The sequence below is a fragment of the Ornithorhynchus anatinus genome, chromosome X5 (genome assembly GCF_004115215.2).
Source record: "Ornithorhynchus anatinus isolate Pmale09 chromosome X5, mOrnAna1.pri.v4, whole genome shotgun sequence".
NCBI classification, from domain to species: domain Eukaryota; kingdom Metazoa; phylum Chordata; class Mammalia; order Monotremata; family Ornithorhynchidae; genus Ornithorhynchus; species Ornithorhynchus anatinus.
In genome coordinates this window covers 15,221,751-15,237,900 of record NC_041753.1, presented here as the reverse complement: position 1 = coordinate 15,237,900, position 16,150 = coordinate 15,221,751, and the positions used below count along the sequence as shown (strand labels likewise).

General features: G+C 44.9%; 1 protein-coding gene across 1 annotated transcript in view; it reads right to left on the bottom strand.

Moving 5' to 3' along the window:
- Nucleotides 1–3,708: 3,708 nt before the first annotated feature.
- Nucleotides 3,709–16,150, bottom strand: part of TRIM14 (tripartite motif containing 14) — a gene marked incomplete at its 5' end in the record, with an annotated part of 31,155 nt that continues 18,713 nt past the window's right edge. The window contains 2 exons of the mRNA XM_039910809.1: nucleotides 3,709–4,510; nucleotides 11,923–12,085. Coding sequence (XP_039766743.1) covers nucleotides 3,975–4,510; nucleotides 11,923–12,085 — 699 coding nt within the window. The remainder of the gene's footprint in view (nucleotides 4,511–11,922; nucleotides 12,086–16,150) is intronic.

Below are 16,150 nucleotides of genomic sequence, written 5' to 3'. Positions count from 1 at the left end.
GCTATGTCGTTCACTCGTTATTGGGTGTGCTGAAGACATCTGTGTGTTCTTGCGACGTTCTCTTTCCAATGCTTACTGAGGTACCTCCCTATAGAACTATATTTTTGAAAGTGAGAATAAAGGGCATGTGGCATCAAGGATGCTACTTTACATATCTGAAATGTGTGTGCACTATTTTACTTACGCCAGGATGTATATTCAATACATAACCCTGCCCTTAACCTCCCAAAAGACAAATGCCAAAGTAACATGATTTTTAAAAGAAATGATTCTTTTAATAAAACTTATCAAAGTGAACCAGGCATGAGAAATAGGTTTTTCAATAACATTGGAAAAACAATTAAATACATCTGCAATTAGTCCATCTAACCCCTATACCCTGGCCCTAGCTAAATGATTGTTGAGAGAAGGCCTTTCTCCACATCAAATCTTGAACTCCATTTCAAGGAGTTAATATTAGAACACCCAGCCCAGTGGTCTCCATTGCAGAATCGATCAATCTATAGGGGGAGATTAACATTAAAATAAGTTACCAATAAGGAAAGTTGAAGATTTACAGATAGGAACACCAAGTGCTCTGGGGTTGAGGTGGATATCCAAGTGCCTAAGGGGTACAGTTCCAGGTGATGCAGAAGGGAGGGTGGGGGGAATGAGGGGGTAGAATGTCTGCCAGTCCTTGAGTTGCCCTGGAAAGTACTACCAGATAGTACAGGCCCAGTTAACGTCACCGATGGAAGTGAATAGTCATGTGAATGAGTGCCTCCCAACCCCTCTTCCACTCTCCCCACCCAAATACCATCTCTAGCCATGCATGCCTTGTCCCAACCTCTCTGGTGTGTGGTGGGAGAACAGAGAAGCTGCACAGAGAAGAGAAGCAAACATGAATGCAGCTACGGTCTAGAGGGAATGAGGAAGAGACGTGAAGGGAGAAAGAATGAGACCATCTTGGGATACAGCTGGATGATGAAGAATGCCTCTTATAACTCAAAGTGACAAGTTGAGGGGGCAAACTGACACTAATTTTATGGGGCTGCTTATCCATGGTGTGGATAAGCAGGTTCAGCTCAGTATGTGAAGAAAAAGAGTAGCCCGGAAAGCACTTTAACATATGGGAAAATATGTCCAAGTTATCAACTCTGATCCACATGTCAGAGAAGTATGCTACTGTAATGTGGGTTTTCATTATACTATTTGGATAGAACACTACTGGAAGAATGAGAGGGCTTTTCCCACCACATCTGGATATAAGTTGGTACAAGTAGAGTCAGTGAAAGAAGAAATAGTTGTGTGCATGCATGAGGTGTTTGTTCATTCATTCACTAGTATTTATTGAGCACTTACTATGTGCAGAGCACTGTACTAAGTGCTTGGAATGTACAATTTGGCAACAGATAGAGACAATCCCTGCCCAATAACGGGCTCACAGTCTAAATGGGGGAAATTTTTTTTTGGTATTTAAGCGCTTACTATGTGCCTAGCACTGTTCTAAGCACTGGATAGATATAAGGTAATCAGGTTGCCCCACGTGGGGTTCACAGTCTTAATCCCCGTTTTCCAGATGAGGTAACTGAGGCACAGAGAAGTGAAGTGACTTGCCCAAAGTCACACAGCTGACAAGTGGCAGAGCCAGGATTAGAACCCAAGGCCTCTGACTCCCAAGCCGGTGCTCTTTCCACTGAGCCACGCTGTAAGCCGAGGTTCTTTGAGAACACAACTACCACATTACAGCAGAAATGACTGTACTTTATTGGGCATCTTTAACACTCTCATGGGCCAGAAGCTAAGATGAGGGCCTGGTTCATGATATATTTACACTATTTCCCATATACTGTAGCGGGAAGTCCTTTTAACAGAAAAATTACATTTATTCACTTTGGGGGTGCATTTGTTGGATTTTGGTCTTGGTAGAGGGGTATTTTAGGGGTTTTTTTTTATGTTCTGTGGGTTTTTTTGGGGTTTTTTAAAGCATTCGACTTTGCAGCTTTCTACTGTTGCTAGGACATTACATTTTTTAGAGTGGTGTTCCACCCACATGTACACATCCTTAGATCCCATGGCGAGGGCGTTGAGGGCTCAATATTGCTATTTATTGAGTGCCCACTGGGGGCTATGCACTGTAATAAGTAAGAGCCTAGCAGTATTGAGCCGGCAATCAGTCCGTAAGTTAAAACATAAACCTGCTGACTGGCTGCCTGAGGAGGTTCTGGGCCATGGCACATATTACTATACTAATTCATCTCTTCACACACGGCCTAAAATGATAGGCTTTTTGGGTCTCAGAGAATCTGTTTGGAGGAAAAGAGGACTGACAATCCACCGTTAACCGTGTGGAAGAGAGGGGACACCCAATACCTATTTTTATAAACCATTAAAACCTTGTCCCAGGATGAAAAGTACAAGCTAGTTTATAAAATAACAACTGGGCAACTTAAATGGCCATTTTTCCAGCTAATGAACCAATTGATTTGCCAAAATGTCCTACAAGAATTGTTCACATTACAGAAGTCTAAATCTGGCTATGGGGCCAGAGAGTATTCAGAAGTATTCAGTATTCAGAGAGTATTCAGAAGAATAACATATAATCAAGTAACATACAATCGAGAAGCAGCGTGGCTCAGTGGAAAGAGCAAGGGCTTGGGAGTCAGGGGTCATGGGTTCGAATCCCAGCTCTGCCACTTGTCAGCTGTGTGACTGTGGGCAAGTCACAACTTCTCTGTGCCTCAGTTACCTCATCTGTAAAATGGGGATTAAGACTGTGAGCCTCATGTGGGACAACCTGATTACCCTGTATATCCCAGCGCTTAGAACAGTGCTCTGCACATAGTAAGTGCTTAATAAATACCAACATTATTATTATTATTATTAAGTCCAAGTATGACAGGATTATGGCCCCTTGAGTCTTTTAGGTAACAGTTGGATCTTGAAGAAACTATGGTTTCCACTGTCAGACCAGGGCTACAAACAAATGCCTTGGGAAGCAGAGCAGAAGGCAGGACCTGTACCAACAATAGGTTCACTAGGCTATCAAATTTCCACCTAGTTTTCTTTTCACGTGCATTTTTACTGTTTTGAAGAAAACACTGCTGAGGGCTGAAGGAATATTCTTCCAAGTACAACCAGATAGAACAGAGTGGAATGTCAGAAAAAAAAGTTGGGTGTGTGCAGGAGTCGATATCAAGGCAGGCGTACACTGGTTAGTTTTCCCTAATGCAAGGTTCTTCAAGAACATAACCTCCACATTCCAGGAGAATTGACCACACAGTACTCAATTTCCCAGTGTAAATGGGAATAATTCTGGAAACTCGTAGTCACTTCAATAATAATCAGGGTTCCCCGAGTACGTGATTGCCACTGCTAAGCACAATTACAGCAAGTCAAGAGGAGTTTGGTATATGTTAATAGGGATGACACTGTGGCCAGAAAAAGGAATTTAATCTCAGGTTCAGAAAACAGATTCCACTCCCTGAGGCATCTACGTTGTTCTTAAGTAATAATAATGTTGGTATTTGTTAAGCGCTTACTATGTGCAGAGCACTGTTCTAAGCGCTGGGGTAAACACAGGGGAATCAGGTTGTCCCACGTGGGGCTCACAGTCTTAATCCCCATTTTACAGATGAGGGAACTGAGGCACAGAGAAGTTAAGTGACTTGCCCACAGTCACACAGCTGACAAGCGGCAGAGCTGGGATTCGAACTCATGAGCTCTGACTCCAAAGCCCATGCTCTTTCCACTGCGCCACGCTGCTTCCCCTTGGTAACAGTGTCATGGAGGCTTCTGAGCTCTGGCCCCGACTGCAGCTAGCTGAAGTGAAACCGTGTACCACCTCCACTTCTGGCTGGGTTGAGTGGAGTAAAGGGTTGTGCTAATTGTGCTAATCTGTTTAGGGGGAGCCATACCACTGGTTTAGCAGGCCCAGAGAACCCCACTTTTCATTGGCTCTGGGCCCCATTCTAAAACAAGGGTCAACATTGGTCCTAAGGCAATTTGCATATAGATATTGATCCTTCCCATAGCCTCAAGGCTGGGTAGAGCGGTTCTTTGAACTTGGAGCAAAAGGTGTGTAGGTGGTACATGCCACTTGTCACATCATAAAAAGAAAGGATTCCTGCTTCATAATCTAGGGAAATTCCAATCCTTTCAGGATCATCCTCTGGTAGCACCTGGGTCCTATCTCCATTGTGAAATGCCCAATATTCAAAATCAAACCTTTTGAGGCACCAGGACTCCCTGTTGAATCCCAACCGACTCATTTCTGAGTTCCCTTTGCGTTTGAGAGAAGAATAGGCCACTCCAATCCACCATCCCAAGCCAGATTTGAGCAAATCCACCTCCCAATAATGGCTCCCAGAAAAGAAAGAGTCCCTGCTCAGCACCTGCCACATCTTATCAAACCTCTGGGGGTTATAAGACTGGAATTTTCCCATCCAAGCACAGGTCACTGTCAGGCGGTCATCAGTTAATCGTAGCCGAGAATGCATAGACTCGGGATCTAAGGTTGGCATTCTGGCATCTGCAAGAAAATTTCAGATCTTCATTCTTATCACTGGAGCAAACCCAGGGGACGATGAATGCAGTCTTCATACAAGAGCATAAACTAGAAAACCTTCCTTTCAAGAGGTCTGGAATTTCACTCTCTCCCGGAAGCAGGGGAAGCAGTGTGGGGGAGAATCACGGCCCTGGGAGTAAGAGCACCTGGGTTCTTGCTGAGTGACTTTGGGCCAGTCACTTCACTTCTCTGGGCCTCAGTTTCCTCATCTGCAAAGTGGGGATTCAATACCTATACTTCCTCCCATTGAGACCATGAACCCAATGTGGGGCAGGGACTGGGTCCAACCTGATTATCTTGCCTGTGCTTGAGCACACAGTAAGCGCTTACCAAATACCACAACTATTACTAACAGGGTCTGAATGCCTTCCTTACAGAAGCAACTCTTTTTTTCAAAAGGATTCCATGGAAAGTTGCATTTAGTGGCCTTCAGATGGAAGGGTGTTCCTAAACTAGAACTGGGTGGAATTTAAACTATGAATATTGTTTTAAGGAGATTGCAACCAAGGTTGCCAGCCACCCCTGGGGTGTGACGAAATGAAGCTTAAACTCTCTGCTGCCCTTTCCCTGCCTCTGAAATGGGAAATGGTTATCAGTGAGCAAGGAGCAGGGAGTGGGGGAGGGAAAAGTTGGGGAGGGAGCTAACAGCTTTGTTGTGTTGTACTTTCCCACATGCTTACAATGCTCTGAACACAGTAAGCACTCAACAACATGGCCTAGTGGACAGAGCAAGGGCCTGAGAGTCAGAAGGACCTGGGTTCTAATCCTGGCTCTCCCACTTGCCTGCCCTGTGACCCCGGGCAAGTCACTTAACTTCTCTGGGCCTTGGTTATCTCATCTGTAAAATGGGGATTAAGACTGTCAGGCCCCTGGGGAACAGGGACCCTGTCCAATCTGATTTGCTTGTATCCACCCCAGCAATTAGTACAGTGCCTGGCACAAAGTGAGTGCTTAACAGATATCACTATTACTATTATCAAATATGACTGATCGATTGATGGGCCTAGCTTGTGAACCTCATCCCTTGTACCAGGTCACCCTCCTTCCCAATTTGGGGCCACTGTGAGCCAGGGGGTTTACAGCCCCTTGCTGAAGTATCAGCATGACCACAAATTGATAATGGATTGGGTATAGGAAGGGCATCTGTCTGCTTTTCAATCAATCAATGGCATTTATTGAGTTCCTGTATGCAAAGCCCTGTACTAAGGACTGTAAGCCCGTCAAAGGGCAGGGACTGTATCTGTTGCCGACTTGTACATTCCAAGCGCTTAGTACAGTGCTCTGCACATAGTAAGCACTCAATAAATACTATTGAATAAATACTATTGAATGAATACTTGGGTGAGACCTGAGAGCCCCCTGGGGAACAGGGACCCTGTCCAACCTGATTACCTTTTATCTACCCCAGTGCTTAGAACAGTGTTTGGAACCTAGTAAGCACTCAACAGATACCACAATTATTAATATTATTAATGGTAATAACAAATTAATATACATCCTCTCTGCCCTCAAGGTGCTAGCAATTTAGTGGATGGGGCAGTCCGGTTTTCAGCTGGCCTGCCCCCTCGACACTTAGGTCTGGTTTAAAACTTTTAAGCGTCCAGCCTGCCTCTGCCGCAGTTCATGCTGCCAAGTTCTGTAGTTCTGATGAGGCACCAGAGTTCACAGAGACACGGGAGGGCCGTGCAACAGCTCTGGAGCAAAAGGGGAGGGTCAGGGATCCCCCTCAGAAAAACATTCTAGGATCGGCCAAAATCGGGCTCACTACCACAAAATGGCGCCTACGCCACGATCACGTCATGCGGCGTGTCCAGTGTAACGCATGTAGTCTCACGGGTCTCCCGGTCTGGGATCCCTGAGGTCCATCGGTGACCATCCCTTAACCCCCTGAAATTTGAAGTCAAATTCGGTTGGCTAAAGGGCCCCGCCCTCCTTTGACTTGCCAACCCAAGCCTATGCTGGGTTGGGATGAGTTCCGCCCCAGACCTTTGAGTCACGCGGGGCTTCGGTGGCCACGGATCGGTTTGTGTTCGGTTTTGCTCCTCTTGGGGCTGGGCAGTTTGATGACAGAGTGCTCATGTGCCACCTGCAGCCGAAGTCCCGGGGTCCTATTGCTCTAGCCTATTTGACTGATGTACTGGCTACTGTAGGACTCAATTATATTGAAGAAATTAAAGGAAAAAGGCAATGTTGGAGTGCCTTCGGTAAATCGAGCACAGTGGACCATTAAATGGCAAGTCGCTACTGCCATCTAGTGCTCATGAAAGGACAACGCCTATGAGTGGCTTTGCTGCCAACGCAGCTCCTTGGAGCTGTCCTGTTGTGTCTTGGATTCCCCAAGGCTGGGAAAACATTTTTTCCGGAAAACCTTGCTGCTTATTCCCTTCCAGGCTTCAAGAGCCAGTGGGAAAGAAATGCTTCCTAATTGGTATCTGCCTGATCAACCCTCAGCAGCCAGCAAAAATTCCCTGTCGATTAGTTTTGGGCTTTTTTGAAAAAAAAAAAGGTATCTGTTAAGTGTTTACTATGTGCCAGGCACTGTACTAAGTGCTGGGCGAGATCCAAACAAATCAGGTTGGACACGGTCCGTGTCCCACAAGGGGTTCACACATAGTCTTGATCCCCATTTTAAAGAGGAGGTAACTGAGGGACAGAGAAGTTAAGTGACTTGTCCAGGGTCACACAGCAGGCAAGTCCTTCTGACTCCCAGAACCACGTTCTATCCACTAGGCCATGCTGCTTCTCAGTGCGGGAATTAATTGAATTTCCTCACTCCTACCCCTGAGAATTTACCAGCAAAAATCACAATAGTATCGACGGGACCAACTGGGAAGGACTGCCTGTTGGACTCCAATCCCCTAGGTCTCCATATGACTTCAAGGAAAGGAGCAGAAGCTTCCCGGGTCTGCCACCTGCCTGCCACGTGAGCTTGGGCAAGACCCTTCATTTCTCTGTGGCTCAGTTTCTTTGTCTTTAAGATGGGGATTAAATACCTGTTCTCCCTCCCCTTTAGACTGTGAGGTCCAGGTAGGGCAGGGGCTGTGTCCAACCTGATTATCTTGTCTCTACCCCAGAGCTTAGTACAGTGCTTGACACACAGTAATAATGATAATGATGGTATTTGTTAAGCGCTTACTATTTGCTAAGCACTGTTCTAAGCGCTGGGGAGATACAAGGTGATCAGGTTGTCCCACGTGGGGCTCACAGTCTTAAACCCCATTTTACAGATGAGGGAACTGAGGCACAGAGAAGTTAAGTGACTGGCCCAAAATCACAGAGCTGACAAGCGGCAAAGCCGGGATTAGAACCCATGATCTCTGACACCCAAGCCCATGCTCTTTCTACTGAGCCATGCTGCTTTAAGTAAGCACTTAACACCACCATTATTATTAATAATAATATAAGAACTAGCAATTATCTTCTAGTTTGCCAAAAAATTGGTTGGAACATTTGAACCTTATTGTTATTATTGTATTCGATATTATAGCATTAATAATAAACTCTAATGATAGATTAAAAATAATAAGGTTCAAATGTTCCAACCATTCGGGAGGGGCAAACTACAATATATTGCTAGCTCTTATATTCTACTCTGACATTCTACAATGAATACAAGAAATCAGTATTCTTCACCGTCTTTCCTAGGGCACAAAAGCAGTAATGTAGCTATTTAAAGGTACTACATTTCACTGGAGGCGAAGAGGTAAAGATAGACATTGTACAAAGTTCATAATCTGAAGGTTGCAGCGGCAGCGATGTGATAATGAAAATCAAATTCAGGTCAGGTATTTCAACAATTTAAAGAAATGGAAGTTGTGATCTCAAAAATATCGGAACACCACCAAAGGTCTTGACCAGCGGTGATCCCTAATAGTTGATTTGGCTTTTGGTCGGTAAAAATGGAGTTCAAGAAGGTTCGTTTGCCACCAAGTAGGCCTCCTGCTACAGGAAGCAGCCAGAAGCTTGAGAAAAGACACCCAAGTACTCCATTTGGGCAGTCCCCTTTCTAGCAAAAGGCCCAAACGCAGACACACAAACATTGGCTTATCAGCACAGCCTGACCTTTGCCAAACAAGCCCCCACCAGTAACATCTAGAAACTATGGATCTTGGCCTGTGGTAGAGGGTCCTGGGGCTTCTCCTGTGGACTGGTTCCCAAGGATGACCTTTGGCGTCACTATGGGTCGGAGACGACTCGACAGTGTAAGACAAGAAAAGACAGGAAGCTTTCCTAATTGTTAACATGGGTTTTTCATGGGTTAAATGCTGGGGGTTCATGTTTAGTTTGAGAGTTTTAACTGGTCAGGGTGGAACTCATCAAAAGTCCATTTTCTCACCTACTCAGACAAGGGGCAAACTATCTTCTCCCTACATACACACACTCAAGCCCTTGCCCATTCTCCATCAAAGGCAGCTTACAATACCAAAGAGGCCAAAAGAGGAATATGTAGTACGTGCTTCCAGACATTCTGAGTTAATCCACTACTGGATCTTGGGATGCTTTTATCATTTCTTTATAATGAAAAATGATGACCCGTTTAACCCTTTCATCACTTTTAATGCCACTTACAAACCATCGTACCTATGAGTCTCAAACGTGGCTGTGGCTGGTTCAGGGAAAGTAGTTGCTTTAAGCTCAATGCTCAAGTTTCTTGAGGATTTTCAAGTGGCCCAGTGAGAGGCAGGCAGTTGGGGGAGCTGCCTGCACATGGTTGGATAGGTTAGAAATGCTGGCAGGTGAATGAAACCGCAAGCCCAGATGGGGACTGGAAAATAATAGCAATATTTGTTAACCACTTACCACTGTACCAGGTGCTAGGGTAGATACATTACAACCGCAGCAGACAGTCCCCGTCCCACATGGGGCTCACAGTCTAATGGGGAGGGAGATGAGGTATTTAATCTCCATTTTACAGATGAAGAAACTAAGGCATGGCAAAGTTTGTCAAATTTCGAAGAGGGTATATGGGTATATGGGTATGCTAGGTTGTGTATGTGTGTGAATATGTGCACAGGTGATTGAGAGAGTGTACATGTGGAAAAAGATAATAATAATAATAATGATAACATTTGTTAAGAGCTTACTATGTGCCAAGCTCTGTTCTAAGCACTGGGGTAGATACAAGGTAATCAGGTTGGACACAGTCCCTGTCCCACATGGGGCTCACAGTCTTAATCCCCTTTTTACAGATGAGGTAACTGAGGCCCAGAGAAGTGAAGTGACTTGCCCAAAGTCATATAGCAGACAAAGTGGCAGAGCCTGGACTAAAACTCAGGTCTTGCCGACTCCCAGGCCCATACTCTCTCCACTAGGCCTTGCTGTTTCTCTGCAGGGTGACTTGTTTCTGGCCAACCCCCGAGTTCTAGGCAGAGGAAGTCTAGCCCGCAGTCAGCCCGATGGATCCTCAGGAGGCCAGATCAGTTCTGGAGTAGACCAGAGGTCTGGGGTGTACTCCAGATTCCCTGCATCAGAGCCCCCAGAACCATTCCAGCCTCCTCGGGAGCCAACAGACCAAGGCGAGCCGGGGCTGTGTTGGCATCCTGAGTGAGACTGCTGCCACCTGGAGCCAAAATCCAAGCCCACCTTGGGCCAAACCCACAAACCCGGAACTTGGCTAGAACCGAGCCAGCTGGTGGAGTTGGGGGATGAAGCAACATGCATCTTCTGAGCATTGTCAGCCTTTCCATTATGACTCCTCTGGGCTTTTTACCGAATTCAAACGTTTACTGAATTAAAAACATTGGGAAGCAGCAGATAGGGTGTTTGCAGCTGCACTCAAATACTAACTCTGTGGGGCAAAAGGGAGAAGCTGGTACAAAGTATATTCTTACAGCCAAAGCATACACATACTAGAACTATTTAACAGACCAAGATCGACTCACGTTTTAAGAACTGTGAGTGCTCAGGTGCTGCTGTAGTTTTCAACATCGTACCCGGTTTCTGCTTTGTAGATGCATTGAGCCTAGTAAAAACATCTATGGCCAAAGTCAAGGGTTATCGCAATGGTCCCAGAGAAATATTTCTAAATTGCTCAAAGAAATGACATACAGTCAAATGTCCCCAGGGATGGAGGAGGTTAACCCCCATCGATCAACCAAGAAATCAATCAATCAGTAATCTTTAATGAGCATCTCCATGAGCAGTGCATTGTACTCCACACTTGGGGGAGTCGACATCAATCGACCACTCAATGACATTTACTGAGCGCTTACTGTGTGCAGAGCACTGTACTAAGTGCTTGACAGAGGTAAAAGACCCAATCCCTGCCCTCTGGGAGCTTCCAATCTAATCCTATTGACATTGGGATACAAAGATAACTGGTTTTATCCCCCACCCTGATCAATCACTATGGAGGCCAAATGTGGAAAAGCCTGGAGTGGAAAAAGCGGTCTCATAGGAGAGGCAGCTGGGTTGAAAAAGAAAGACTTGTTAGAATTGGTCCCAACATATGAGATCCAGTTTCTGTCTGTTAACAGTAATGACGCATTAAAAGTGCCTAAAAGTGCCCCATGGAATAAACATCCCCATTTGGAACAGGAATTGCCTGAAAATGGCAGAGCTGTCTTAAGACAGTTATAAAAGTTGGAACCCTCTTCCTGCCAGCCTTCACTAGTACTCTAAGTTGCTTAGGGGAGGGTGGGAAAGGGTATACTTGAAGATAGTTGGATTTCACACTGAGAGAAGAGAGTTCAATTCAGAGCAGCAGGCCCAAAGAGACTGAACCTGAAGAACCCTTGCAAGAAGACAGAAAGGGGCCTGGAGGGAGGCACCACTTAGACTTTTCCTCACTATCAGAGACTTATTTCGAGTGGTCCCAGGCATATGGCAACTGTGAGAAACATTTAAAATTGCAGTGCTGTTTTCAGAGAGGTTTTTTTTTTAATTTCTGGGAATCTGCCCTATATTTAATACCACCATATACTGAAGATTGTAGCTTGGCCAAGTGTGTGGTTATTCAATTGTATTTATTGGGCGCTTACTGTGTGCAGAGCACTGTACTAAGCGCTTAGTCCATGGATAGGATGGCGAGGGGAGGTGCAGCTCTCAATGGCACCCAAAACCATTTCTAGTGGCTCTCTACTACCTGCACCAATCCATCGGACCTCTGCCTTTCTTTTCTCCTCTTCTTTGCTTCTCTCTCCTCCTCCTTTGCCCCTTTTCCTTTCTCTTCTCCCCAGTCTATAGGTCTTCTAGAAGGATGTACAGTCACTGATATCCTTGGAGCTAAGCAGGTTGTTGACTCCTCAACTAGCAGATAAAGCCCTAGGCTGGGAGTCAGGAAGCCTGTGTTCCTTTTTCCAGCATCACTCAAAGTGATAATCAGAAAAGAAAGGCTAATAAAGCTGTGTTGTTTAAAACAAAACACGCACACTTACCTTCTTTAAGGCGAACTTCTAATGGTGTCTGTACATTGTTCTGAACAGCTCCAGCAAAGCACTTAAAATAGTTCTTGACGTGCTCAAACGTGACAGGCACTGGGTGCCATTGCTCTGCAGGAATCATCTGCTGCTGTATTTCCTTTTCTGTTGCTGTGTAATCCTGATGGCAGAAAAGTAGACTCGTACATTGGGTTCAATCTATGGGCCTGTAAAATATTTCCCTAGCCGCGTAGCATTTATCAAGGCCCCTCTTACTTCACCACACCTCACATCATAGCGTTAGAATTAAATGAATACAAGAGCAGACCTGCCTGCTTGCCTGCCTCATGTGCCGTCTCCATGAGGGCAATGGAGACCTTGCTCATCCCGGCAGTCTGCCAGGACCTGAGTTTCTAATCAGGACTGAAAACACCCGAAATGTGGCTTCCGGCCCTATCGGTCCTCTCTGTGGCTTGCCTCCACCCAGAAAAATTCCCATTTCCTTCTGGTCCCCACACTCAAAATGAAAAATTGACACCTCTGATGCCTCCAACAAAATACTCTGAGAACTCCATGTGTACAAATGTCTCTAAGAAGTCCAACAGAAAGAAGGAAAAGGGGGAAGGGGGAAGAGGAAGAGAGAAAAATATAAAAATCTATCCCAAAGAGGTATGTATGCTTCACTGCCAAAGGAAGGAGATAAACCAGTTATTTTCAAACATTTTCATGCTACGCTCCCCTCTTAGGGCATCCTCCCATGCTCCCACCACTGCCCCAAAATGGCTGACAATCTCCAGGCTCTTGAGGAGGAGAGAGCAATAGTAATATCCTTTAGTTGCCTTGGTCAGGGAGAGAAGAATGGGCAAGGAAAGAGATATTAAGGAAGGAGAATGGGTGAAGAAGCTAATGATTAGGATGGAAAAGAAGGAGGGGCAGTTGTGGTTCTGTGTGTGAGGAAAAGCTGTGCTGCTATCTCTTAAATACCACAGTTAATTCTCCTTTTTACTACCACTAGTAAGAATTATAATTTGACGTTTGATATTCACTCCACCCCCAGCCCCACCGCACTTATGGACGTATCTTTAAATGATATATTACACATTATTTATTTCTATTAATGTCTGTCTCCCCCTCTAGATTGTAAACTCATTATGGGCAAGGAACATGTCTGCTAATTCTATTGGATTATATTCTCCCAAATGCTTAGTACAGTGCTCTGCACAGAATAAGCTCTCAAAAAATGACTGATTGATGATGATGATAATAATAAATGGATGTTTGGGCCTCACTGTCTGTGACACCCTCCACCTCTGAACACCTCTCCCATTGGCCCCAGGAGGCCCGACTCTCCAGTTTGAGAAGCAATGGCGATGTCTGCATGGGGATAGGTACTTTAAAAAGGCAATTTTTCTAGGGTAAAATTCCCCCAAGATCTGTATCTGCACAGAGGAAATCTCACACTTGGCACCGATCCATACTCATGCAGAAACTCTTACGTAGGCAGGGAGCACAGTTCACATTTCTAAAACCAAAAACTGCTAGCCCTGCCCTGAACCCACCTAATAACGTCAGCACACCTGCATGATTGACAGACTGCATGCATTAGACTTAGATCTGTTTTTTTTTTTCTTTTTCCACCCAGAGATTCTCTGAATCTCTTCTTTGTGTCCAGTGCTACTGGTTTGTTTGGGGCTTTTTGTTTTTGATTCTTTTCATTCTTCCTCTTTCATTACTGGGGCCCTGAGTGAGGGAAAGGGGTGTTGGCAGAGGGATCAGGATGGGTTGTGAAACCAAACTCAATGACAATTTCCAATCAGCCAATCTTCAATGGTCTCCACAAGTTAAAAATCAACTGGCTGATTACTTAATCATCAAAAAAGAAAAAATCTATGGTTAAGTTAGGATTAGGGTCAAGGTTAGAATTTAGGATGCGTGTTAGATCTAGCTAGGCTGAGGGTTAAAACCTGGGATGGGGAAAGATTAGGACTTCGGTTAGGATCAGGACTAAAATTTAAGGTTAGGAATAGGCATTGCTGTTTTCGAAGAATGGGACTGCACTTCAGGTGACTGTTTTAGATCTTGAAGCATTTGGTTTCCAACACTTTGTTATATGGCCCTCACACAAAACTGTCACTAACTTAAACGGTTCTATGAGCAAAATTTAAAGTTAACAGACAATTAGGAGGGAGATGAAAAGTTCAGACACCTGTATTCCTGTGCTAAATCCCAGTTTGAGACCCTCTGTTCTACAGATACTGAGTGCAGCAAAATAGTTGTACCCTGAATACATAAAGAACAAAAACAGGCCTGACCCAAAGTATTTTAGCATCCCAGGCAAATTATTTAAAATTACTCCTAATAAATGACAAATCTGTCTTTGTTGTGTGCACACACTCCACCTAGATTTACAGTACATATTCTGTATGATTTTGTAAAGTTCTCCTCCAATAACAGTATAGTAATAATTGTGATATTTGGTAAGTGCTTTGGAGAGATGCAATACAATCAGACCAGACTCGATCCCTGTTCTACATGGGGCTACCAGTCTAAAGGGGAGAGACAACAGGTATTTCAATCCTCATTTCACAGATGAGGAAACTAAGGCACAGAGTAGTCAAAGGGATTTGCCCAAGGTTACATAGAAAGTGGCACAGCCAGATTAAGAGTTCATGCCTCCTGACTCCCAGTTCTGTATTCTTTCCACCAAGTCACCCAATTAATGGCATTGATTGAGCACTTATTGTATGCAGAGCACTGTATTAAGCGCATGGTGGAGTACAATAGAGTAGGCAGTCATGACCCTTGTCCACGCTACTTTTCTAAATTTCAATACGAGCACGACTCTGATTTTATCCTCAGTTGTACTCAATGAGCGATACGATCCTAAGAAAATGGTGCCTTGGGCAGTCCCTTGGTTGCCTGTAGCTTGGACCTGCTCCGAACCAAAAAAAAAAAAATAATATTCCAGACCAGACTACGTTTCCTTTCCTGGCCGGACTAGAAGAAACAGATGTGAAGCCTCAATCTAGTTGTCTCCCCCAGGCCAATCAGGATGCCCACAGGAGAACACAATCACTTGGTCAGAAACCTACATCTGCATTGAGGAAACCAAATGGACCAAGCCCAATCATACGCTAATAGTGAATTATTATGAAAACACACCATTTTGCAATTTCACTTTTGGTTAAAGTGAAAATGGAGGGCAAGATTAAATAATAATTGTCTCTTGGGCGGGCCCTGCCATTGACAAAGACAGATGGGGCAGAAAGAGAAGATTCACATCTCACCTATTAACATTTTCCCTGGTCTCCTAACTGATTTTTTATTATTATTCTAAATAATAATTGTGGCATTTGATAATCAGTCATATTTATTGAGCGCTTACTATGTGCAGAGCACTGTACTAAGCACTTGGGAGAGTACAATATAACAATATATCAGAGTTAATAATAATGTTGACATTTGTTAAGCGCTTACTATGTGCAGAGCACTATTCTAAGCGCTGGGGTAGACACAGGGGAATCAGGTTGTCCCACATGGGGCTCACAGTCTTAATCCCCATTTTACAGATGAGGGAACTGAGGCACAGAGAAGTTAAGTGACTTGCCCACAGTCACACAGCTGACAAGTGGCAGAGCTGGGATTCGAACTCATGAGCCCTGACTCCAAAGCCCGTGCTCGTTCCACTGCGCCACGCTGCCACGTTCCCTGCCCCAAGAACTTACAGTCTAGAGGGGAAGACAGACATTAATATAAATAAATTACAGATGTGCACATAAGTGCTATGGGGTTGAGGGAGGGGTGAATAAAGGGAGCAGACCTGAGTGCTAGGGTGATGCAGAAGGGAATGGGAGAAGAAATGAGGACTAAGTTAGGGAAGGCTTCTTGGAGATGTGCCTTCAATAAGGCTTTGAAGGTGGGGAGAGTAATTGCCTGTAGGATATGAAGAGGGAGGGCGTTCCATGACAGAGGCTGGGTGTGGGCAAGAGGTTGGCGGCAAGATAGACGAGATGGAGGTACAGTGTGAGTAGGTTGGCATTAGAGGAGCAAAGTGTGTAGGCTGGGTTGTAGCAGGAGAGCAGTGAGGTAAGGTAGGAGAGGGAAGATGATAAGTGCTTTAAAGCCGATGGTACGGAGTTTCTGTCTGGTGCATAGATGGATGGGCAACCACTGGAGGTTCTTGAGGAGTGGGGAGATGTGGACTGAATGGTTTTGGAGAAAAATGATCCGGGCAATAGAGCGAAGA